A 25333-nucleotide genomic window follows, 5' to 3' on the forward strand; every position below is an offset into this window, starting at 1 on the left:
TTCAGTTTTACAGCCTTCATCTGACAACCAATCTCTACAGGGCACTTCAAAGTTCTAAGGTTTATATAAACACAACCCAGACCTTACAAGTACGGATTGTAACATATACCTTGCTATATTCTTAATTTCCAATTTATTATTCTATTACTATCAAAAACAATGTGGCAATTTGCAATTCATCTATCCATTTATTCGACAAACATGTACTCACCATCATCAATGTGTTAAACACAATGTTCAGGGCTAGGGATACAGTCACAGGGCATTACTGTATACAATAAGGCCATTAAAACAGACGTGGGTTATTTAAAACCATAGGAAATCATCAGATAATAAATGCACAAAAATCCTAGGCTTAGCTTGCTTCATAATGAAGCATTAAAAATTGATTCTGTACATGCAAGCATTAGTTCTGTATGATGTCAACCATCAAATTTACAGAAGTTTGATTATAGTTCATTTGATTTGTTGCATAGATAATATATTCACAGGGTTAAAAAAATGGGAAGTATATATTAAGTTTCTCACCCTTCACTGATCTTCCCAGTTTCCCCCTCCACCCCCATGAAACCACTTTTTCTTCCAGAATTTCTTTATGAAAATGCAAGTATCAGTACAAATTCTTATTTCCCTCCTTTTTTTTAAAAAAAAAAAAGAAAGGTAGTATACTTATATTTTGTTCTGTAACTTGGTTATTTTTGTCAGATGTGTTTTTAAATTTTCTTTCTTTAGATAGAACTTAAGCTATGTTTTGAGCCATAGACTTCTTTGAGGTTTGATCAAGTGTTATAAGTATTTATTTGCAGTGCAAATGCCCACCTAGTCTCCTAGGTCACTGCCCAAGCAGGAAGGAGAATAACTTTTTTGAACAATATATATTGATACATATTCATTGATAAAGCAGTATCCTTGACCTACTCTTATTGCTTCAAGATAATGTTGAATGTGGCTTCAACGTTTTTAATCTAGTGCTGTTGAATCAAATCACAATTAATTTGCTCTTGAAAATTTGGTCTACGATGTGTATTATATAATGTATATATTATGTTTTATGTAATAAAATTAAAGGCTATAACTGCACATTATTTAGGACTGCTAAAGTAAGAGTAAAGTTGTCAACTGGGGCAAACCTAGATATTGGTGAGATTTTAGAGTATAATATCTAGGAAATTCATTATTTTTCTTTGAGGATTTCTGTAATTGATTACCTGCATAAATTAAACTGGAACTATTTAATTTAAATATGGTTACATTTTAACTTAGAAAAACTTCCTGATGTTCATGAAAGACGAGAGTTTTACGAAATGTTGACTCACTGTATCAGGAATAAATGGGTCACCTGAAAAATTTTGGGTGCAGTTTACTTTGTATACTTACTATTTCTCCAGTGGTCTCCAACCTATTCCTCTTCCCATTTTTTACTTCTCCCATTTGGAATATAACTTTTCTCTGAGTCAGCCTATGGAATTTGGGATAATGTAACTCTGTTGAGAGTGAGGACCAAGTGAGGAGTTCTCTGCCTCTCTCTCCCTCTCTCTCCCTCCTTCTCTCTATGTACAACCAAGAACCACCATCATATATTTATGCAATCTTGGTAGTTTTTTGTATGTAAGAAATGCAAACCCACTTATGAACAAATGTGCTATATTTGTTTTTCTGTCTGTGCCTTCAGCCCCTCCACTCTGCGGTCACTTGTCACGAGAAGGTGGTAAGTGTCCAAAAAGACCCCAGTGAATCACTCGGCATGACCGTTGCAGGGGGAGCATCACATAGGGAGTGGAATTTGCCAATCTATGTCATCAGTGTTGAGCCCGGAGGAGTCATAAGCAGAGATGGAAGAATAAAAACAGGTAAAAAGTAAAGAGACTTAAGGTACTGGGGCAGCAGAGTGTTAAAAGGAATTAGCGGCTTACTGGGTTAGGTAACTGTTTCCAGAATTAACAAGAGAATGTGAGGGTGATCTGGCCAGGGCATCTGTTACCCATTGACCGTGATTGGTTTGAGTATAGTTCCTGGACCGGGTTTCACCCCTCTTGGTTCATGTGGGTTGATGCGGGCCACCTTGCTTGCTGGTAAAGTGAGTATCTGCAAACAATGCCAAGAACTAATAGGGAAGAGCTACAGTTATGAGCAAGTTGCCTTGATTAACTGGCATAATTTGGTTCCATTCATTCTAAGTAATTCTTTGGTGGATTGATCCAGTGATGAAACTGTTCATGAATCGTTCCATTTATGGGTTGGATAGGAGAAATAATTTGATAGATTTTGATTCAGTGAATATTTATTAAGTGAAAATACCAAGCCAGGTACTTTCCCATTGATGATAAAGTAGATTCACTACTTTAATCTTATGTGACTTGGGCTCCTTGAAGTGAAGGAAAGAGATGTCCAATTTGTATCTTTGATAGTATTGCCAATTCACATGGATGGGTAGCTGATGGTTGAGCCGATATGCCCTTTCAGGGTGTTCAGATTCAAGAAATAAAACGTGAAGTTTTTGAAGTACAGTTGCTCAGCCTGAGGGGTCACAGGGGGATGGCATGTGTGAAGGGGTTCAGTCAGCCAACCTAACGGTGCTTCTCTGGGGCTCAGAATGAACTCAAGACCTTTCCCATCTTTCTCCTCCTGTCCTTTTACTCTTGCTACAGTTATTCTGTGTGAGAAAGTTGATATTCAAAGGAGGCAGAAAAACAGGAGGGAGATAAAAAGATAGGAAATGGAGGTAGGGGAGGTATGTACTTTAGTTTCTCTTTTCTTTTTCACCCAAGCACCCGGGTGGAGAACGATGAGGTCAACCACGAAGTGACTTATTAGTGAGAGAACGTGAGCAGAGGGTTATATGATAGGATGGCCCCGCACACAGTAGGGGCTTAACCAGTGGTAGCTGTCAGCACCTTTGCACTGAATAGAAACGGAACCTCTTCTTCCCACCTCTTTAGGAACACAGTTCCAGGCCCACTGTTCTTAACTGCCGCAGACTCATCTGTCCGACTCTCTCATGGGAAGCTTATTATTTATTCATTCAACCCTTATTTATTGGGTGCCTACTACATGCCTGGCTCCGTGTGGGTGCTGGGCGCTTTGGCCACATGCTCCGCCTTTGTGCTAAAAATGGGAAGAAAAGGAAAAAAAAGGAGGTTTTCTTTGATTAAATAGTGAACGTGGCTATTTTATCTCCCTTCCTTCCTTCCTTCCTCCCTCCCTCCCTCTCCTCTTTCCTTCCTCCCTCCCTCTCTTCTTTCCTTCCTCCCTCCTCCCTCTCTTCTTTCCTTCCTTCCTCCCTCCCTCTTCTTTCCTTCCTTCCTCCCTCTCTTCCTTCCTTCCTTCCTCCCTCCCTCTCTTCCTTTTTAAGGCAAGAGCCAAATACCAATAGGTGTGCTTTAGAATCCCCCCCCACATGATTTACCAGCGCCTTGACACATGCGCACCACTCGCTATTTGAGGTGTGAATGAGGTGTGAAAACCCAGCCGCATGTTGACGGGAGGCTAAGGAAGTGCCCCTTGCCCTCCCCACGTACCCGCATCCCAGTCAGTCCCTGCCCCTTTGCTTTCCCAGTTTGTACTCTTACTAAGAATGGCTTCTGCTTCTCCGGTCACTAGGTGACGTTCTGTTGAATGTGAACGGGATTGAACTAACAGAGGTCAGCCGGAGCGAGGCGGTTGCTTTATTGAAAAGCACATCCTCCTCGGTGGTACTTAAAGCTTTGGAAGTCAGAGAATGCGAGCCCCAGGAAGAAGGCGGCAGCCCAGCAGCGCTGGACTCCAACCACAAAGACACGGCCCCACCTGGCAACCGGTCCCCATCCTGGGTCATGTGGCTGGAATTACCACGGTGAGTCCCAGCGTGACGTCCTTGGGGAGGTGTGGGAGGAAACGATGATAGTTTTTAGACCACTGTTTCACTCTCTTGGGCTGATTCAGGGCACTGACATGTTAATGAGACTCAGGCTTGGTTGCGGGTCTATTTGAAAGAATTTGTGTTCCCTTTTGTAACTGAAACTGCAGTAATTCTTGGGCAGGGACGAAAGCCTGGATGTGAAAACACTGGCCTTCACGGCGAGGAGCTCGTAGGGCTGCCACGTTTGATTGTGTGCGTTGTATGTGCGTCAGGAAGCTCAGTCGACAGAGAGAGGGCGCTGTTTTCACACACTCTGGAGCAGGGCAAGGTCACCTTTTCTCAATTGGCTAGTGGCGGGCCTAGGAACTTGCATGGAGGTAAAACCCATCTGTGGCTTCACCTCTCCAGCTCTCCGGTGGCCCCAGCTAAACCCAGAGCAACGCAGCAGCACATTTTGCCTTTGCCCAGATGTTGGGTCCTGTGTTGATTGAGGGCCTATCTCAGATCACCTCTCCCTTGTTCCTACTCTTGAAAAGTCCTCCTGTAAACCTTCAGGAAGCAACTAGTTTGTCACCTCAGTGAGATGTAACTAGAGCCTTAGAGGGGAGCCAGATGAATGTTTCGGAAAGTTCAGGAAAGGATTTGAAGGCAGCCTTGCTAAATGGCTAGATACAGAAATCAAATATTCGAAGGACGGATAAATTGGGGTTTGCTCACCTGCATCAGAGCATAAACTCTTGGCCTTCAAAGGATTGCCTTAATAATTCCAAATGCATGACTTAAATGTTAAACATTAGAGTCACTGATGATGATATGCTGGCAGAGGATTAAATGAATGAAAGTAGGATGTTTGGTTTTAGTACATTTTTCTCGAGGGTGGAGATAGGTTGGTCTCTCTCTCTCTCTCTCTCTCTCTCTCTCTCTCTCTCTCTCTCTCTTTTAATTTTAAATGAGGTTTTAGAAAACATCCCTACCTCAAATCCACACTGAGATTCCCTTTTTAGCCTTCACTAGTTGATAAAATATTTTTTAAACGAGTACATTTTAAGTTAAAAACTGAGCATTGAGTTTAAAAAATGTTTTAATTTTTTTAAAAAAATTTCTTCCTGGGTGGAAGAAGAGAATGTTACTTTAACTAAAATCATATGAAAAAAAAAATTTCTAAAACTTCAATCTATTAAAATGGATCATTTAAAAAATATTTTTGTGCTTGAAAGCTACTTGTCTTATAAAACAGAGTTCCTTGCCGTTCATTCATATAAAGACAGAACAAATGTGAGATGTGTTTTACTTCACGTACAACCAAGTGAATGGCTTTCTCTCCCTCTACATTTGCCCTTGACTTTGGGCACAGCACTTCCCTGCTCTTATCAGAAGTCCAATCTGGATTTTGCTCATTTCCTTTAGAAGAAGAGAAAGTGTGAAGCCAGCAAAGACAACACTGGTTTGTAGTCCCCCTGGCAATTTTTACTTTCCTTCATCCCCTCCTCTCCTCGTAGTAATAAGCACAGTGAACATTCAGAGGGCACCAAAGGGTAGAGAGAGAGTGAAAGGGGAGCCTTCCACCCTTGGCCCCTCAGATCTGCTCAACAGAGGTCACAGTTACCAATGACTTGTGTAATTTTCCAGGGAGTGTCTATGTCAGAGGTTGGTAAACTTTTTCTGAAAAGGGCCAGAGAGTGCAGATTTGGAGGGCCATGCTGTCTCTGTTGCCGCTATTCATTTCTGCTGTTGTGGTGTGAAAGCAGCCATAGACAGTCAATACACAGATGAATGGGCATGCCTGTTTATTTATAAAATTGGGTGTTGGGCTGGGCTGTAGTTTGCTGACCCCTAGTCTAGGTATATATGTACACACACACATACAATGGTAACATACACTATGATGTACAATAATTTTTTTTAATCTAAGAATATACTTCGGGTATCATTTCACATCAGTACACATCAAGCTGCCTCATTCTTTTCTATGGCCGATAGTATTCTCTTGTATAGAAGTACCATATTGATTCAGCCAGTCCTCTTGGTAGTGGACACTTGGGTTGTTTTCATCTTTCATAAGCAATGTTGCAAAAAGAATTCATAAGGAAGGTACGGTGATGCTCATTGCACTGTTGTTGTGTCCACTACCAATAGGAACTAGTTAAAGAAATCATGCTATATCTGTACAACCCTGTGATAGGTTACCTGGTTATAAAACTATCTGATCACCTCTTTTTGGATTTCATAGGCATTGCATCACTGACTCGCACTGAGTGGTGATGTGGAGAAGTGAGGTCTGTCTCATTTCTTTCCTTCTCTACGTGGCTTGGTCTTTCTACCTAACGTTCAAGATAAATGTCTGTTATTTGGCGTCTTCTTTTCAGGGAGTCCAGATATGTATTTGTTACCTCTTTTTGTTTTATATCTTTCATTTTCTCTTGAATCCTTTTCAATTCTGTTTACTTTCATTCTGCTTTCTTTGCTTGTTTTGATCTGTCCTTCATAACCCTTACTGTGTTTTCAGTAGTACATCTTTGCCTTTGTAGTCACTTTCATTTCTGTGTTCTTATTTTTCCCTTCCACGTCTTCCTTCTCGGCCCATTTCTTCTCCTCTTGTCTTATATCTCCCCTTGAAATCTTATATCTCTGCCTTGATCTCTTTTACAGAGCCATTGTTTCAGAAGTATTTTAAATTCACAGTAACAGGGTTGGTTATAAATTTCCTTTTCTCTAGCAGCATTTCATTTCTGTGGTAGCATTTTTCTGGTGAGTGGTTTTTGTCTGTTACTGTTTTTACTGTTACTCTCCGCCTTTTCTTTTATAATGTGTCTCTGGTTCATTTTTAAACCTTTGAGCTAAATTTTTCTTGGAGTGGCTGTTTGCTGGAGGTTTATAAAAAAAGGAAGGAACCAGGGCCATCTTGCAGGTTGGCATTTCTGATCTTGACTGCATAGAGCCCCAAAGGTGCCAGGTTCTCCCTCACTGATGCAATACCATGGGCATAAATGTCTCTAGTCATTTGGCATTAGTGATGTCCTAAGAGTTTCAGGCCTTAGCAAAAGTTACTTACCTGCCGGAACCACTAGAGATTTAGGCTGCAAATAGTTTTTTTTTTGGTTGTTTTTTTTTTTTAATTCACAAAGGAGACATTTCCCTCCAAGTTATACATTTACCCAGTCAAACCTTTTCCCCTTTTGCTTAACAGATTTTGAGGGAAAACTATTTGCCCTAAAGTAGGATCCAGCCACTTACCTAAGATTCCCTACCGGTGAAGAAAAGTGATATGTCAGCAGGTCTGGAAACAATCTCTTTTCTAGGACATTGTGATCATGTCCTTAAGTGCAGTCCAACACGTAGAATGAATGTATATGAAGAGGGTGCCATTAGTATGCTGAACCAGTGGGTGTCAGATATAATAATTAGTAGCAGAGAGTAAAAGTAGGTTATTAAGGACAATGCAAATATGTCTCACCCCTATCAGGGTGCCTTTTGTACACCCCTGGGCAGTAGCTCCAGACATGGGCTCTAAGCTATACAAATTATCAGATGCCATTCACTTGGAGGGGATTCAGAAAACACTGAAGACCTTCTGCTTTATTCACTGTTGGCTCTCAGGGCCCACACTCCACATCTGGAAGTTTTTGAAAACATGCTCTCATCTGGACTAGTATGATAGTGATACTCATTAACTCATTTCTTCTCTTGCCTAAGTATGTAAACTTTCACTTTCCTGAACTTCATAAAGCATTTTGATGAGGATTGTCTGTATTGAAGAGCAAGGAGGCAAATATCATGTTTTTTTTTTTTAAGTCAAAAACTTTTACATTTTAACTATAGGACAGGGACAGTGTCAAGTACATCCAAACCCAGAATAGAAATAACAACTGCAACAGTAGCTCATACTGATATAACCTTTTCTGTGTGCCAGGCACTCTGCTAAGAGCTTTACATGTTCTTTGCATTTTTCACTCATTTAAAGCTCACCTCAGTCCTATGATCTAGGTACTAATATTATCCCCACTTTAAAGATAGGAGACTGAAGCACAGAGTGGTTAAGTAACTTGCCCAAGGTAACATGCTAGTTAATATGCAGAACTGGGATTTGAACCAGGCTGCCTGGTTGGGATCTTAACCACTATGCAATGTTTGGTGAGCATCCTTTAGGAGGATGTGAAGCCTATATTTAGCTTTTATAATTTGAGTCTTAACCGTTTCTCTCTTTACCGTAAACAAGTTCTGCAGGAGTGTAAATGCCTCAGATCTCTGTCATTCAGTGGATGTGTCATGCACCCAGCAGCGTATTTTTCTTCATTGCTTAGCCTCTTAGGCCTCAATTTTCTTCCCATTCTCCTCCCCACCTCCCACCATTACCTTCCCTGTGTGATGTTTGCTAATAAGTAACAGTCAATCAGGAATCAAATGAGTAACTCCTGGCGAAGTCATTTAAGGAGCAAAATTAATCTTTTATAATTGCCCCAAACTCACCTATATTTATGGTGGGATATGAATGCACTTTTAATGTGTTTGTTGTAATAGTGGGTGGAGCCGCCACAGGGATACCTAGTGTCTCTGTAGGTCTTTAAATGGCTCTGCTTAGCAGGCATTTGTTGAATGAAATAATCTAAATAGAGTAGGTTCTAGGAATAGCCCTCATGGACTTCGTAATACAGTAAGTAACAACATGTCATAGTAAATTATTAAAAATTATGAATTAAAGAAGTTATAATTAAAATATTATGTAGGCACAGGGTGCTTTGGGAACCTAGAAAATACATTGGAGTGAATGGTGGTATGTTTCATCTAGCTGGAGGATATAACCAAACTAGGAGAGTTAAGAATATCAGTTACTTTTCACAATCATGCTATGTAACAAACTAGCTACAAAACCTCAGTAGCAGAAAGTGAAAGTCAAAGACGGAAGATGGAAGTGAGGCTGCCCACATCTGGAGCGTGCAGGCCAAGCCTGCAGAGCCCTGGGCCCCCAGTGAGCGGCCCCTCTGATGTGCAGAATGCCCGTTCTGCAGGGAACATCAGACACAGATCAGCTTCAGCTGATCCAGGCCAGGCGTGATTGATCTTGGCTGGCTCCCTAATGCATTTGCAGTCCTTTCTGGGTCGTTTAGGTGGCTCTGCTAATCTTGGCTGGCCGTGCTCCTGTGTCTAGATTTGGCTGGCTCTGGCCAACATCCCACTGATGATCTTATGGCTGAATCCAGAATTGGAGGGGGGCACCACAGAATTATACAATAAGTGGCACGGATGATACCAGGGAAGGGTGATGACTTGGGGCCATTAATGTAATTATTTTACACAGTAAGGAAGAATGAGGAGTTATTAGTTGTTTTGGACTTGCTGAGGTTGAGATACCAGTGGAACATCAAGTTTGATAAACATGTCTACAGCAGCAATTCCCAAAGTTTTTTTTCAAGACCCCTACAGTTATTTGGAGTATTGATGATCCCCAAGAGCTTTTGCTTATATAGGTTATACCTATTAATATTTTACCTTATTATAAATTAATCTGAAGAATTTTATTAAATCATTTAAAATAATCCATTATATTATTAACATAAATAACATCTTTTATAAGAAGCAGTATTTTAAAAAATTACAAGAGTGGCAGTGTATGTTTTTTGCAAACCTCTTTAATGTTTGGCTTAATACAAGATAACTCTGGACTCTCATATCTACTTCTGCATCTAGTGTCGTGCCAGATCACCTATCACATGTCCTCTGGAAAATGTCACCACATGCTTGTAAGAAAATGAGAATGACTCATTAATGTTATGTTGAAATTTTTGTATTGGTAACATAAAAATTTTAGATGATTATTTTTATAGCTTGTCCACATGGAATAAAATATCAAGAGTCAAGGTCCAAAGTGATAATTAATGAAAAAACCCAATGGTCAAAAGGGTGAGAAATACTTAAGTTTCGAGTATTGCTCCATGTACCCATTTATATGTTTTAAAGAACGTTAAGACATATTTAATCATAACCTTGGGTAAGAAGCACCGACCAGCTCTCCTCCGGACATTGGGCATAGGTGGGAACATAATGCTCTAGTGTCTGGGGAACAATTACCTGCTTTGAACATGAGCAGTCAGTGAGCCACTGTGTAAATGTGGTATCAAACACACCACAACTCCTACAGGATGAATTTACTAACATCAAGTATTACTGTGAAATATAGCAAATGAGTACTTTATAATAAAAATATGGTTATGTTTCATTTAATGAATTCATATTTTTCAGCAATTTCAGTGAAATTATTATAAATGATATATATGTATGACAACAGATACAAAATTGAGTTGAATTTTAGGACTACATTTTAAAGTTACCCACCAGACAAACCCAAAGCTTGTTTTACTTCAAATGGGAGTCAAAATGCCATGAAAAAAGTCATATTACATTGATTAGCAAGGTCAGTAACAAATGTAATGACCAACTTCATCACCAGAACATTTCTCGAGACTTTTTATTGGTTTTTCAAAAAAAAATTAGTATTTCAAGGTACAGTTTATAAACAAAATCACCAAATCTTGACTTTTACCAACATGAAAATGCTAATTCTCTTTCAAACCAGTTCCTGGACTGGGGTATTTTGGAGTCAAATCCAGCTCCTGACATACCTCTGTCATAACTGTAACAGTTTTGTACTTAGCCTGCACCTATGTTAACACTGACCCAACTGCCACTGAATAATAAAAGGAACAGCTTCCTCAATCAGTTTCTATTTTAGCTGAGGGTTCTACCCATTTACAAAAGACCTGTGGTCTTTCTCCCATTCCTGTTATAACTTGCGATTCAGTTTACCGCCAGTTTTTTCTCCTTCAGTATGAATCATTCTTACAATCTTTAAATGTACCTCAATCTCCATTCACTATATTATGCTGCCTGCATTCTTCTCTATAACCTATCAAACATGTAAAACTATGTATAAACTGGTATCTTTCAAAAGTCAGAACTTCAGCCAATGAATTAATTAGGGTTACATTTTTCACAGATATTAACCATTTATTCAAAGAACTTTTCCTTCATTAAAAATTATTTACATCCATAAGGAAATAAAAATATATCTGTAAGTATGCTTGAATGTGGTTCATCAGTAAAGGTTTAGGCATAACTAACTTTTTAATATAAGTTGAGAAATTAAACCTTTAAGTCAGAAATCTTTAAGCCAGAAATGCTTCTTTTCCAGTAGACATATAAACAGAACATAATAGATGGTGTCTCTTTTAAAAGGGTGGTTAGCTCTGGAAAAGAGAAGTTCAATTAGAAAAATCCAGCTAGGGCTTCCCTGCTGGCGCAGTGTTTGAGAGTCCGCCTGCCGATGCAGGGGACACGGGTTCGTGCCCCGGTCCGGGAAGATCCCACATGCGGAGCGGCTGGGCACGTGAGCCATGGCCGCTGAGCCTGCGCGTCCGGAGCCTGTGCTCCGCAATGGGAGAGGCCACAACAGTGAGAGGCCCACGTACCGCAAAAAAAAAAAAAAAAAAAAGAAAGAAAAAGCCAGCTAAAAGCACAAAGGTGACTGGGCTATGACACAATTTTGAATGAGACCCATCCAGTGCTATTAAGCCTAAAAAAAATGCCAATAAAGGGAATAGGAGATGAATCACAGTAATTACTATGAGTTCGAATTAACTGTGCATTTACATTGATTTCATTCTATTTCAGGTACCTGTACAACTGTAAAGATGTTATACTGCGAAGAAACACAGCTGGAAGTCTGGGCTTCTGCATTGTAGGAGGTTATGAAGAATACAACGGGAACAAACCTTTTTTTATCAAATCCATTGTTGAAGGAACACCAGCATACAACGATGGAAGAATCAGGTAATAATAATGACTACTTAACAAAAAATTTATATCCAAAGATTGTGTTTTATACATGCAAAAAGCCTGGCCCCATTTGAAATAAAGCACCTATTATATCTTTTTTCATTGGTAAGAAATATAAAACATTTATGCAGCATTCCATTTCTAAGAAATCCAAAATGATTTGTTACTCTTGGTCCCATACAACAACTTCCTATACTTTTAGCATTCTTTCTAAAACAAGCTGAACGATAGAATTTGAAGAATTTAAGTGAGGGAGAACCTTAATTAGAAGTATTGATAATATAATTAAAACTGACAGATGGAGCAAAAACTAGGACCACCAAAAAAACTTGCATTAACTTCAGCTGTGGCTCAAAATGTTAATCATGTACCTTATTTTATTTTTTTTAGATGTGGTGATATTCTTCTTGCTGTCAATGGCAGAAGTACATCAGGAATGATACATGCTTGCTTGGCAAGGATGCTAAAAGAACTTAAAGGAAAAATTACTCTCACCATTGCTTCTTGGCCTGGAACTTTTTTATAGAATCAATGATGGGTCATAGAAAAACAGGAAATCACAAACAAGCTAAGTTGAAACAATGTATTTATCTTATCAATTTTTGTATTTGAAGGCTACAATGTAAAATATAAACTTTAATGTCAGGAAAAGTAGGATCTAATGAAAAGCCAATTACACCTCAGAAAATATAATTCACAAAATATAAACATTACTAATAGTTTTTATTCAGTGTGGAGCATTTCTCATAACTTTAAGTTTATATTTTTCTATCAATAAAAAGCTCTTAAACAGCTGACATGGTTTGTATGCCCCCACTGAATTCAAATCATACAGTTAAATTAAAATCTGGTATATGCTGAGGTCTGCAAAGGGTACATTATGGGCATTTTAAAAACAATTTCCAGACAGAGGATTTAAAAAGTGCATTGCTGAAAAATGTTCATGAAATGAGAAATAAATATTTTTCAAAAATATACAGCTGTCTTTTAGTATGTGATACGAAGTTCATTTCTATTATCACTATTTAAAAGTTCTTAGTAATTCATTCTTTCAAAACCATGTTGCTACCATCACTGACAAGTATCTTCTAAGGGCTATCCCTAAAAATGTTCACAGAATTATATAAACTTGTATTTTCTTAAATGTAATGGGAAATGACTAATCTAAAGCTCTTATTTATTTTTATTCACAGTATAGCTAGTAATTGTATACAAACTCTACGTGCTGCTCAACCAATGAGCCTTGGAAGAACCATCAAGAAAGGCCAAACCAGCTTGACCTAGCTCATAAAAGATGGCGGTGAGGCAATTCAAATTTGTGTCACAGTGATGAGTATTTGTCCATGTGCCTGCCAGAAACTACATTTAGGGCAAGTTATTTCAGAGGTCACCCAAATGCCATTAGATTTTATTACTTTGGATAGAAAAGTTCCCCTTTAGTTTCACCATGAACCCAAATTTAGAACACTGAAAACCTGCTATCAAAAAGTTGCAGTATCAAAACTGTATGAGTTCTTTAATATGCATAGCAACAGTGCCACAGCAGTGATGATAAAAGACTAGTTTTAATCTCAAGACTCAGAGGTGCATTTTGATGCATTTTTGCAGTGCAACTTCTTAAGAGACTGTTATTTGATTAACTAACTCAAGGAAACTGGCCAAGAGGGAACCTTGACCTTTATCAATCAGCTACTATGTACACAGCTAAACATAGCTCTTTAAATTCCCTGCTGAGTGACTCATTCACATTACTTTCTTCGATACAAAGTCATTACTTTTTATTTTTTTAAATATTACAAGACAAAGATTTTTAACTTAACATGAAAAATTCACTCTTTTATTTTAGAAGAAAAAAGTTAACTTTTCATACTAACAGAACAAGATTAAAGGCAAATTTCTTAAACATTATCCAGAAAAATAAGAAGATTTATAGTATCTATTTCTGGCACTACTGTACACAAAAGGCCATAACCATGCCTATTCTGCAGGTGTAGCTTCGGTGCTTTCCTGTTCAGGGGCAGGCTCGCTGCCAGCTTCTTTTCCTTCTTTGCTTCTTTTAGATTTTTTGTGCTTGTGTCTCCTATGACTGTCTCCTTCTTCACTTTCATGGCGACGTCTACTATTACTAAAGAAAAAAGAAAGGTGTATTCTTAAAAATGTTTAAGTAGTGACAGATCAACCTACTTTAGGTAAATTCTTGGTATAACAGTGGGTTTTAAATAGTCTAATACTTTCTTTTTCTCAAACACATTTTGGGGAGTAATCATTTTTTATGTGACTTTTATGCTGAGATTATATTTACATTTAATGCTCACCTTCACTGATATTTTCCTAGAACCCTAAGAACCATAAACATTAGATTATGAGACCGACGCACCGCCCACTGTGCCAAGAGGGCCACTAGGGCCCATATACTTCATTCTAAAAGACTAATTACAAATTAGAAACTGAAGCACTAGATCAAAACAGGAAATATTTCCTAGAGTTGATTTTAGGCAAACAATAGGCATTAAAATTTAATGCTGATTTTTTTTTTGGTGGGGGGGCTACAAGGCCCTGAATTTTCTTTGATTAAAATGAACATCAGTTTGTTTAATAACATTTACTACTAAAAACTGATTCATATGACAAATTCCCCCCCCCCAAGATAATGTAGTAAGTCTAATTCTCATTTTTTATTCCATGCTTATTTTGGCTTATGGGAATTATAATCTGGTTAGATTTCAGTATCTTTGTTGAAACCTATAAGGAACCAACTATAGTCTTCCAATTAGGAACACATATACGCTCTAGTGGTTACTTAGAAATGTTTGCTTTTACTTCCTAAAGTCAAATCAATTTCTCTTGGCTTCAAAATGATTCACTATTAAAGAGCAAACCTTCGAGAGGACTTGTGTCTGGTTTCCTCTTTCTCTCTGTGTCGTCTTTCTCTGTGTCGTTCTTCTTTCTCCCGACTTGCTCTGTGGCGCTCATAGCCTCTTTCTGCATACTCCCTGTATCTGTATCGTTCTTCATCACTGAAATCAGAATAGAAACAAGTTTTCTTGACAACTGGATTGTTGATTCTGAATGACTTCAAGCTACAAAAGACGTGACCTGAGTCCAAACCAGAAGTCCCAATGTTAGCATCTTACACAGAATAGGTGCAAAGTATATATTTGTTGAACTGAGAGGAAAACAATGCTGTTCCCAAATTAGTACTAGATCTAATAATACAAGAATACAAAATATGTAATAATTACACATTATGTTAAAGGGCCAAGTTCTGTGCTTTCAGAGTTGTTATAGGGTAGAAATTTTATATAAATGCTGTTTTTCTTCAAAATTTGGGAGCTGTAGCTGATTTAAATTTTAATCAGCAGCTTCATTTTACTTTTTAGAATTAAAAGCATGTTTGTATATTTCAGATTTCCAACCAAAATTCTTATGATATTTATAAAATCTTAGGCACACAGTTAAGATTCTAAAAATATATTAAAAATATTTGGCTTGGGGCTTCCCTGGTGGCGCAGTGGTTGAGAGTCCGCCTGCCGATGCAGGGGACATGGGTTCGTGCCTCAGTCTGGGAAGATCCCACATGCCGCGGAGCGGCTGGGCCCATGAGCCATGGCCACTGCGCCTGCGTGTCCGGAGCCTGTGCTCTGCAACGGGAGAGGCCACAACAGTGAGAGACCCGCGTACCGCCAAAAAAAAAAAAAAAAAAAAAAAATATTTGGCTTATGACAACATAGTGGAAAGTAGATAAAGGTTCTTAAGCTTTTGAATCACATAAAGTATATATTCATATAATGAAGTGGTATAAACATTAAGAACAGAGTGACATCAAAGCAACTTCCATTTTCCAGTGAAAATTAGAAAGCAGGCAATTGTAAACTGTCATATATTGGCATTCTTAGTAGATGTGCAAATTTATGAATACAGGCATACCTCAATGATATGAACCGTAGGTTCAGTTTCAGACCAATACAATAAAGTAAATATCACAATAAAGCAAGCCCACGAATTTTCGATTTCACAATGCATATAAAAGTTTACACTATACTGTAGTCTGTTAAGTATGCAATAGCATTATGTCTAAAAAAATCAATGTACATGCTTAATTAAGAATACTTTATTGCTAAAACATGCTAACCATCACCTGCGTCTTCAGCAAGTCATAACGTTTTGCTGGTGGAGGGTTTGAAATATTGTGAGAATTACCAAAATGTGACAAAGAAACACGAAGTGAGCAAATCCTGTTCGAAAAGTGGCACTGATAATAAAGCATTATACAAAAGACTGGAAAAAAAAAAAGCAACTTCCACAATAACCACACAAAATGCAGGCAGAAAATTACCTATGGACATACTTGAATTCTGACATCCCAATAACTTAACACTATCTGTGTGGTGAGGAAGGTGGGGTTGGGGGTGGAGGGGGGAGGAGGAAGCTGGAGGGAGGGGACCATGGGAACAACTTCAAATCCATATTAAGCTCTGCTTCCATTTTCTGATTTTGGAGAGAATGGACTAGTGAAACTGGGACAGACGGTAGTCATCTTTACCTCCTTAGACCTGTCTCTCCATGTCCTTTCGTGAAAATGGAGACATACTTCTGTTTTTCTCTTAATCCTTCAAGTCTATTTTTTCTTTTTGTTCAGCATAGAAGTCAACATTTTCTACACCCTAATATCAGTAAACTCTCTTAGAATGAATAAAAATATCTTTTAGAACACTGTGTGCTAAAGAGCTCTGGTTTCTAGAAATGTATGTTTATAAACAAATGATTAAATTAGAATTTGTACATAGCCTCAAGATGTTAAGGAATCTGAGAGAGAATAACAGGAGACAGAATCAGGTGGAAGTATAAGCCATATAAAAACAAAGCCTAACTGTGGTCTCTTAGCAAAAGTGATAATTCAGGAGTGCAACACCTAAAGCCAAGTCATATTGCTGACCAAGTTATTATTGCCTGTGATACATTTTTAATGTTATTTTAAAAAGTATTCATATATGCATATATATGGATGATATATATATACACACACACACAAACACACACACACACATATGGACACATATACACAAACACGATTTTTTTTCTAATCATAAATGTGTACTTGGTACTGGGAAGGTGGAAGCATGTCATCAGAAAGGCAATGCACCACGACAGGCAGTGTGGAGTAGCAGGAAGAGTCCGTGCAGAACAGGCCCAGGAACATGTCCTGACTCTGGTATTTACTAAATGTATGACCCAGGGTAAGTTACTTAACCTCTGTGAACACTCAGTTTTCTCATCTGTAAAACTGGCAACAGTCTTTTTCAGGGTTGTTGTAGAACTGGCAATAACATTTATAAAGTGTTTGGAACAAGAGCAGGCCCTCAAATGGCCACTAACAGGCAGGCTCACCATCTTCATTAAATTTAATGTTAAAATTTTCAGAAGCAGAACGCTTTTTGTAAAGGTGACTGTTTCTAATAAAGTTTCTAAAGGAGAATAAACTCACACCTACCATGACAAATGAATATTAGCATTAATATTATCCTCTTTTTAAAAAATGAGCTTCTTTGTAATGATTCCAACTGGATTTACCTAAAAATAACTAAGGTCAATTATCTCATAATTTGTCCTTTGTAACCCTCTTTTTTCCCTCTCACCCTAACACCAATTCTTGTTAGCTTTGAGGCCTTTAAGATTCTGAAGGCAGCCATCTGATGGGACCCTTCCTACAGATGGTGGAAGATTTGATCTCGTACACAAAATATAAAGACCCCTTCTCTGATAAGCAGCTGCAGCACAAAGGTTTCTCTGAGCCTGGAAATCATTAGAGCTCATTTCAAACACCCTAGAATGACCAGCCTTCTCTCTGGCCCACAATTAAGCGGCCTAAAAAACAGATGTTGAAACTGGTCTGTAATTTTCAAAACAATGATTCTGTTATTTGTAACAACACATACTACATGCCATATTGCTGAAATCTCAGTCTTGAGAAAAAAATGGCCTTTACTTATACTTCATTTGGATTTTCCAGAGAACACTTTATTCCTGGGATAATTCAGAACAACACAAAATTCTTCCACCTTTTTTTCCTTCTCTGGCCTTGAACTTTTAGTCAGATTTAAGTAAACATTACTCCTGATGCCCTACAGCTAGCAACATGAAAATCAAATATGATTTAACCATTAACACTTTTAGCTTCAATAAAAATTAAGTAGCATTTGTGCATGAGTGTGTTTGAAATGGACAAAATTTTATAAACACTGTATTATTTATGCAAAGAAAAGTTACAAGCTCTAGCAAAGCAATTCATTTCAGACTTCTTTCCTGTGAAGTTTTGCATTAAGCTCCTTACCTTGTGAACATGTACATTCCAGAGATAACAGTACTATCTCAAATATATTAATTTTAACTATATTAGAAACAATTCAACTTCCCAGAAAGTAATGCCCTTGAATTTAACAGAATTCATGCACTTATGTGACTGAAGTTATTAACAGCACATGTCCCACCACACAAACTCAAAACATACACTTCAACACACACACACACAAACACGTATGTATATACCATACCTTTACTTATTTAGTCAATAAAATCTTACCAGGTGCCTACAGTGTGTAAGTCATATTATTAGGAGCTACCGGAAGGAAAAAGATTAATAAATCCTATGGAGTTTCTTCTTGCACTTTTTTTTTACATAAAGTTTTAAACTTCTAACCAGTCCTAGATATCGTGACAATATTATATGGTTAAATCTATAACGACAGTGTATGAGTAATTCTGTATCCTCAGCACACAACTCTGTGCCTGGTACATAACAGGGACTCAAAAAATGTCAGTTACGTGAGAGAGTGGCATGGACACATACACACTACCAAATGTAAAACAGCTACATAGTGGGAAGCAGCCACATGGCACAGGGAGATCAACTCGGTGCTTTGTGTCCACCTAGAGCAGTGGGATAGGGAGGGTGGGAGGGAGATGCAAGAGGGAAGAGATATGGGGATATATGTATATGTATAGCTGATTCACTCTGTTATACAGCAGAAACTAACACACCATTGTAAAGCAATTATACTCCAATAAAGATGTTTTAAAAAATGTCAGTTACATGAATGAAAGAATGAATCTGGCTCCCCACCACCCCCGAAAGAAAAAAAAAAATCAAGTACAGAAAGAGTAATAAAAACAAATGAAAAATAATAGAATTTTTAAACTACCTAATTTCAAGACTAGAAAGGATTTTAAGTAATATCTCAACCATATTTCCAGTAGATAGTATGGCTCTACTGTTGCTTTAATTTCTCTATGCTTCCATTTCCTCATCTGACAAATCAAAATTTAGACTGGATAACCCCTAAGGACCTTTCTGGATTAAGAAGTATGATTACATGATCACATCTAACAAAACAAATGCTGTCTGAATCAAGCATATGCTCACATCTTGAACTGATATATTACTTCATCTCATCCAGCAAAATCAGAAAACTGTGTACCTTACATTTATCTTATCCATAAAAATAGCTGATAACAAAAAAAAGTTATCTTTAGCTTATTTCATTCTACATTGTGAAGGTACCTAAATGGATGTTAATTAGAAAGATGCCCAAATTAATGCTTTGATATAAAGGTTGATTTTTATCCATTTCAAAACCTATCTAGCTAATACAGTTTCACCGACAGTTTTCAAGATTGTTTTTTCTCTATTGTATTCACCCTCCTCCCTGATACGTGTTAAGTCATTTTATTCACTGACACATTCATTATGTTCCAGGCATTACTGTACAAGGTGCTGAGGATACAGAGATGAAAAATGATAGTCAACACTCTGAAAGAGAAAGACATGCTTTAAAGAAAATACACAAAATGCTTAGGGAGCATGTGAAGGAATAATTAATTCTTTCTTTCAGGTTCAGAGTTGCTCACAGAAGACAAATATGAGCTGAACCTTGAAGAATCAGTAAAAGTTTGTGAGGCAGAGAGGATAGGAATAACATGAAGAAGGGAAGTGTTAAACTATGAGGCTTTCCAGAAGAGCAACTACCTAGTTCAGTGTAGCTAGAGCATGCAATATATTGCCTTGGGAGAGAACCAGGGTTAAAATATAGAAAGGTGCACTGAATTTGTGACTTATGGATCATAAAAAGAATTCTGACTTTATTCTTTATGCTAGCAATAAATGAATTCTTTCCAATGGCACAGAAAGTTTTAGGGAATCTATTTCCAGGTCCCCAACTTCTATATTTATTCTTTCCTAAACATGAACTGCCTAATGATACACCTGCAGGTAACACATATGCCACTTCTCTGGCTAACCTCTCCTCCATCACGTTCCTGGCCTTTTACAAAAGAAAGGCATTCTTTTCACCAATTTTACTATAGTACATTATTGGCTCAGGGTATAAAAACCATCATGGCATCAAGAAGATCTAATTTAAAATATTAGTGTCAGTAAGACCTATTTTATTCAAAGAACCATAAAGCTTCTATAGGGCTTTAGGCCTTTCTCTCTTATACATCTGTCTGCTACAAAGTATGAAGAAATGGAATATTCTGGCCTGTGTCCTGGGATGTTCTAACGTCAGATATCGTGTAGAGTAGTGTGGTGGAGTCATAAGAATTTTCCCTGAACTAGTAAAAAAACAAAAACAAAAATTCCTTCTGAAGGAAAGCAAAACAAAGTGCTGGGGGGGGCAGCACCTTATTTTGAGTTCTGTGACTATTTAATCTTAGATTTAGATAGGAAATATGGATTAACTCATTTAACTGGACAGAAAAATGAAGTCAGACTTTTTTCCCATAGAAATTGAGTGTGATGTGGCTGGCTGGCTTGACAATAGGAGCTGTCTTTTACCAATTAAGTTATTTGGTAACTATTTTCCATAAATGGAATGGGGGAAATTTGCAGCTCCAGGTTTGCATGAAAATAAATATCAAATACACATAAAGGTGTTTCATTTTTTAAAGACATTTTGGAAAAGATATATTTCCATTTTCCTAACCCTTTCTAAGCATATTAAGTTGAACAGGGTACCTCTAAAATAAAGAGTATTAAGTATAATTGGTAGTCTTCTGATAAGTCTTGGTAAAGCCCTTTTGTTGTTCTTCCAAGAAACTGAGAAAACTAAAGACTTTGGAAGCAGGGTCTTTGCAGATGTAATCATCAAGGCAAGATGAGGTCAGACTGGATTTGGTTGCACCCTAATCCAAAGACTGTTATCCTTATAAAAATAGGGAAATTTGTACACAGACACAGAGAGGAGAATGCTGTGTGAAGACAGACACAGATTGGAGTGAAGCATCATCTACAAACCAAGGGATACCAAGGATTGCTAACAACCACCAGAAGTTACAAGAGAGGCAGGGAACAAATTCTCTCAAAGCCTACAGAAAGGAACTAAACCTGCTGCCACCGTGATATCAGACCTCTAGCCTCCAGACCTGTGAGAGTAAATTTCTGTTGTTCTAGGCTAACCAGTTTATGGTACTTTTATTGCAGCAGCCGTAGAAAACAATTTCACCGAGTAACAATCAGGTGGTTTCCAATTATCTGCTTTTAAGAAAACTGAGCCATGAGCTAATAGATTCTTAAAAATAACTTTTGATGACAGGTTAGCTGTGTAATTTTGACATATCACTAAATCTTAAAGTGCTCAAATAATTGAGTGACAGAGCCGCAACAAAATTCCATCAATTCTTATTTACATATTTTATGTGAACAAGGTTTCTCAATGCTTACATCTATATATTAAAAAAAAAGAAATATAATTAATGGCAAAGCCTTTTTTCCCCTAACAGTAGTAACATTCATTCATGGATACAAATATTATTTAGGGATGGGAAGAAGCTCTTCCATCACATTAAAGAATGTAGTTCTGTTAAAGTATTTTCAGAATTTGTATTATATTTATATATATAAATAAATAAAATCAAAAAAAATTTAAATACTTAATCTTATGGTCATTAATTTTTTAATACATTTTAACTTACATAGGTATGTTGCAGGGAATATTGACAGGATGGATTAAAAAAACTTTTTCAAGAAAAAAAATATTTTGCATTAGAATAAAATTCTTCGGGGGACTTGGCTCAGAAGTAAGAATTCAAGCACAAAAAGAAACACAGAATTTCCAACTGTTACAGAGCTTGTTTATACATTTTTAAAAAATGGATAATGATGTTTAGCAAATCACTTTAGTATTCTTAATCCATTGGATAATAGAATAATGATAACTTTATTTTAAAATTGTGAGATTTATAACAGACTGGAAATTATATCTATATAACCAACTATTTATACTTAAGGTGAAAAATTTTTGATGGCAAGATAAAAATATGTGAGGGGGTATGACGTTTTCAAAATTGTTTTAAGGAAGAAATGAACAAACAAATTTGAAGACTGCTGCTTTAGATAGTGGGAAATCCTTATGAATAAACAGCCTTGATGCTTTTAAAACGGCTATCCTAACTACTCTTCAAGCAATCCTTTCCCAGTTGTAGTGGATTTTCCATCCTGGCACTGAATATAAATTCTAAAGTGCATATAAAATACAGGTGTACAAATTACTGCACGCTGAACATACCTGTTGAAAACACTCGGTGTGGGACTATGATCACGTTCCCTCTCTCTCTCTCTGGTGCGTTCTCTTTCTCTGTCTCGATCACGATCTCGTTCTCGGTCTCTGTCTCTGTCTCTATCTCGGTCTTTCTCTCTTCTTGAGTAATAGTCCCATTGCTTACTGGTGTCCACAAGACTAGGCCATGAAGGAGCAGAACCAGGAAGGTGGGGAAAGGCAACTACAGAGAAAAGAAAATAATAATTAAAAACAAAAGTTATGGTACTTAAAAAACAAAAAAGACCAAAAAAAGTAAATATCCCACAAAAATGCTTCACTAGATTAAAAAGAAAATTATTTTATACATAGAATAGAGAAATAACATATGGTGAATACCCACAGTCTGGGTAAATACCCAAAAACAAACCTTAAAGATCTAACATATAAAGACTTCATTTTGCAAGGTGAACAGCAAACGAGAATTAGATACACCACGAACTTCCCAATATATCAAAAATGTAAACCAGAATACATAAGGACATCTTCAAAGTGCTGAAAGAATGTAACAATCAACCTAGAAATATGTACTCAAAATTATATTTCAAGAATAAGACTAAAACAAAGGCATTCATAAACAAAAATAAGCGGAAGTTATAAACAACAGAGTTCACCAAAAAAAATTTCTACCAGATATATGCATATTACATTTCAAGAGTTACCACTAAAAAACAGAAATAAGTATATTATTTCAAAACAATGTAGGGAAAAATAGAATTTTTTAAAATTCACCTGAAAAATTCAGTCAATTCAAAACAGAATTAGAAAGAACGGGGATATGGGAGACAAGTGTGAATAGCTCAAAAATCACAATAATACAAAAGGCATTGAATTAATTAATCAGTTAAGTGACAGAGATTATTGATTTGTACTTTTAAAAATTCTACCTAAATGCTGAAGACACAAACAACCCAATCCAAAAATGGGCAGAAGACTTAAATAGGCATTTCTCCAAAGAAGATATACAGACTGCCAACAAACACATGAAAGAATGCTCAACATCATTAATCATTAGAGAAATGCAAATCAAAACTACAATGAGGTATCATCTCACACCAGTCAGAATGGCCATCAAGAAATCTAGAAACAATAAATGCTGGAGAGGGTGTGGAGAAAAGGGAACACTCTTGCACTGCTGGTGGGAATGTGAATTGGTACAGCCACTATGGAGAACAGTATGGAGGTTCCTTAAAAAACTAAAAATAGAACTAGCATATGACCCAGCAATCCCACTACTAGGCATATACCCTGAGAAAACCATAATTCAAAAAGAGACATGTACCAAAATGTTCATTGCAGCTCTATTCACAATAGCCCGGAGATGGAAACAACCTAAGTGTCCATCATCGGATGAATGGATAAAGAAGATATGGCACATATATACAATGGAATATTACTCAGCCATAAAAAGAAACGAAACTGAGCTATTTGTAATGAGGTGGATAGACCTAGAGTCTGTCATACAGAGTGAAGTATAAGTCAGAAAGAGAAAGACAAATACCGTATGCTAACACATATATATGGAATTAAAAAAAAATGTCATGAAGAACCTAGGGGTAAAACAGGAATAAAGACACAGACCTACTTGAGAATGGACTTGAGGATATGGGGAGTGGGAAGGGTAAGCTGTGACAAAGCAAAAGATAGGCATGGACATATATACACTACCAAACGTAAGGTAGATAGATAGTGGGAAGCAGCCGCATAGCACAGGGAGATCAGCTCGGTGCTTTGTGACCGCCTGGAGGGGTGCGATGGGGGGGTGGGGTGGGAGGGAGGGAGATGCATGAGGGAAGGGATGTGGGAACAGATGTATATGTATGACTGATTCACTTTGTTATAAAGCAGAAACTAATAAAAAAATTTAATAAACTAACTATATAAATATAAAAAATAAATGCTGAAGATAAGAGACATAAAAACACACAAAATGGTTGAAAGTAAAAGAATGGGGGGAAAAAAGGAAAATACTAATAAAATAGTAATAAAATAAAATACTCATATCCCCCAATTTCCATATGAGTAGCTGTATTAAAGCACACTCATACAAAAAGGATTACTCGGGAAAGAAAGGAAGACTACTTGAAGGTGGAGAATGCAACTGACCAAGACGACAGAACAAATTAAACTTCCAAATATCTAACACCATTGCCTTACTTTTTATAGAGTAAAAACTAATAGAAATAATACAGGTAGAAATAGAAAAATCCACCGTGATCATGGGAGATTAACATACTTTTTCAATTACTGACACTTTAAGCAAACAAAAAAATCACTATAGATATATGAGGACCAAGCAAAATACTGCTAACAAAGTTGATTTAATGGACATAACATAGAATACTGCCCAGGGCAGGTAAAGAATACTCATTCTTCTCACCCATATGAAACATTTATAAAAATATACTATGTACTTTCGAAGGATAAGTATAATAGACACTATGTTCTCTGACCACCATACAATTTAAATTAGAAGTAAAAATTTTAAATTATGGGAAAATAATCTCCATATATATCAAATTTAAAACACACTTCTGATATCTCAGGGGTCAAAAAAGTCATAAATTTAAAATAGTTTAAAAACCGAACATAAACAAAAACACAATATATCAAAAGTCTAGAAATGAAAACTGTTCTGGAGGGAAATTAATCTTAAAAAACACTAGATTAGAAAAGATGGAGAGTGAATGAATTAAGCTTTCAACTTATGAACCTAGGAAAAAATAGAATAATCTAGCAGAAGGGAGATAATAAAGATAAAAGTAGAAATCAAGTAAATAGAAAACTACCATACATTAAACAAAGCCAGAAGTTGGTTTTTAAAGACTAGACGAATAAAACATGATAATCTTCTGACAAGATTAAGAAAAAACAGACCTCATAAAAATTATCAGAACCAATAAGGGACTACAACTACAGATGTTGCAGAGATTAAACAATACAGAGAACATTATATACTTCAGACCAACACATTAAATAACTCAAGAGTGAAAAGAAATCTTGACTAGTACCATAATTATTAAAGACATTAAATCTGTAATTTAAAACCTACCCACAAGACCATATGGCTTTT

At 36.9% G+C, this 25333-nt stretch overlaps 2 protein-coding genes and 1 long non-coding RNA gene across 19 annotated transcripts in view; 1 reads left to right on the forward strand and 2 right to left on the reverse strand.

Annotated features, from left to right (window-relative positions):
• LNX1 (ligand of numb-protein X 1) overlaps positions 1 to 12465 on the forward strand; it is a 126314-nt gene extending 113849 nt beyond the window's left edge. For all 3 annotated transcript variants that reach the window (XM_081252343.1, XM_081252344.1, XM_081252345.1), the window contains 4 exons: positions 1673 to 1850; positions 3601 to 3832; positions 11504 to 11662; positions 12059 to 12465. In XM_081252343.1, coding sequence (XP_081108469.1) covers positions 1673 to 1850; positions 3601 to 3832; positions 11504 to 11662; positions 12059 to 12194 — 705 coding nt within the window. In that variant the 3' untranslated portion in view covers positions 12195 to 12465. The remainder of the gene's footprint in view (positions 1 to 1672; positions 1851 to 3600; positions 3833 to 11503; positions 11663 to 12058) is intronic.
• Positions 1 to 25333, reverse strand: part of LOC308626953 — a 786846-nt gene that overhangs the window by 147853 nt on the left and 613660 nt on the right. The gene's annotated exons all lie outside the window — the stretch shown is intronic.
• The window catches only part of FIP1L1 (factor interacting with PAPOLA and CPSF1), a 66130-nt gene continuing 54315 nt past the window's right edge, over positions 13519 to 25333 (reverse strand). For 7 of the 15 annotated variants that reach the window (XM_081252396.1, XM_081252393.1, XM_081252402.1 and 4 more), the window contains 3 exons: positions 22231 to 22444; positions 14548 to 14685; positions 13520 to 13793 (listed from right to left, as the gene is read on the reverse strand). In XM_081252396.1, coding sequence (XP_081108522.1) covers positions 13646 to 13793; positions 14548 to 14685; positions 22231 to 22444 — 500 coding nt within the window. In that variant the 3' untranslated portion in view covers positions 13520 to 13645. Of the gene's footprint in view, positions 13794 to 14547; positions 14686 to 22230; positions 22445 to 25333 lie in introns of all 15 variants that reach the window. The other 8 variants (XM_081252401.1, XM_081252400.1, XM_081252397.1 and 5 more) reach the window with 3 other exon arrangements.

This window comes from Mesoplodon bidens (genome assembly GCF_964165515.1).
Source record: "Mesoplodon bidens genome assembly, chromosome: 1".
Lineage (NCBI taxonomy): Eukaryota > Metazoa > Chordata > Mammalia > Artiodactyla > Ziphiidae > Mesoplodon > Mesoplodon bidens.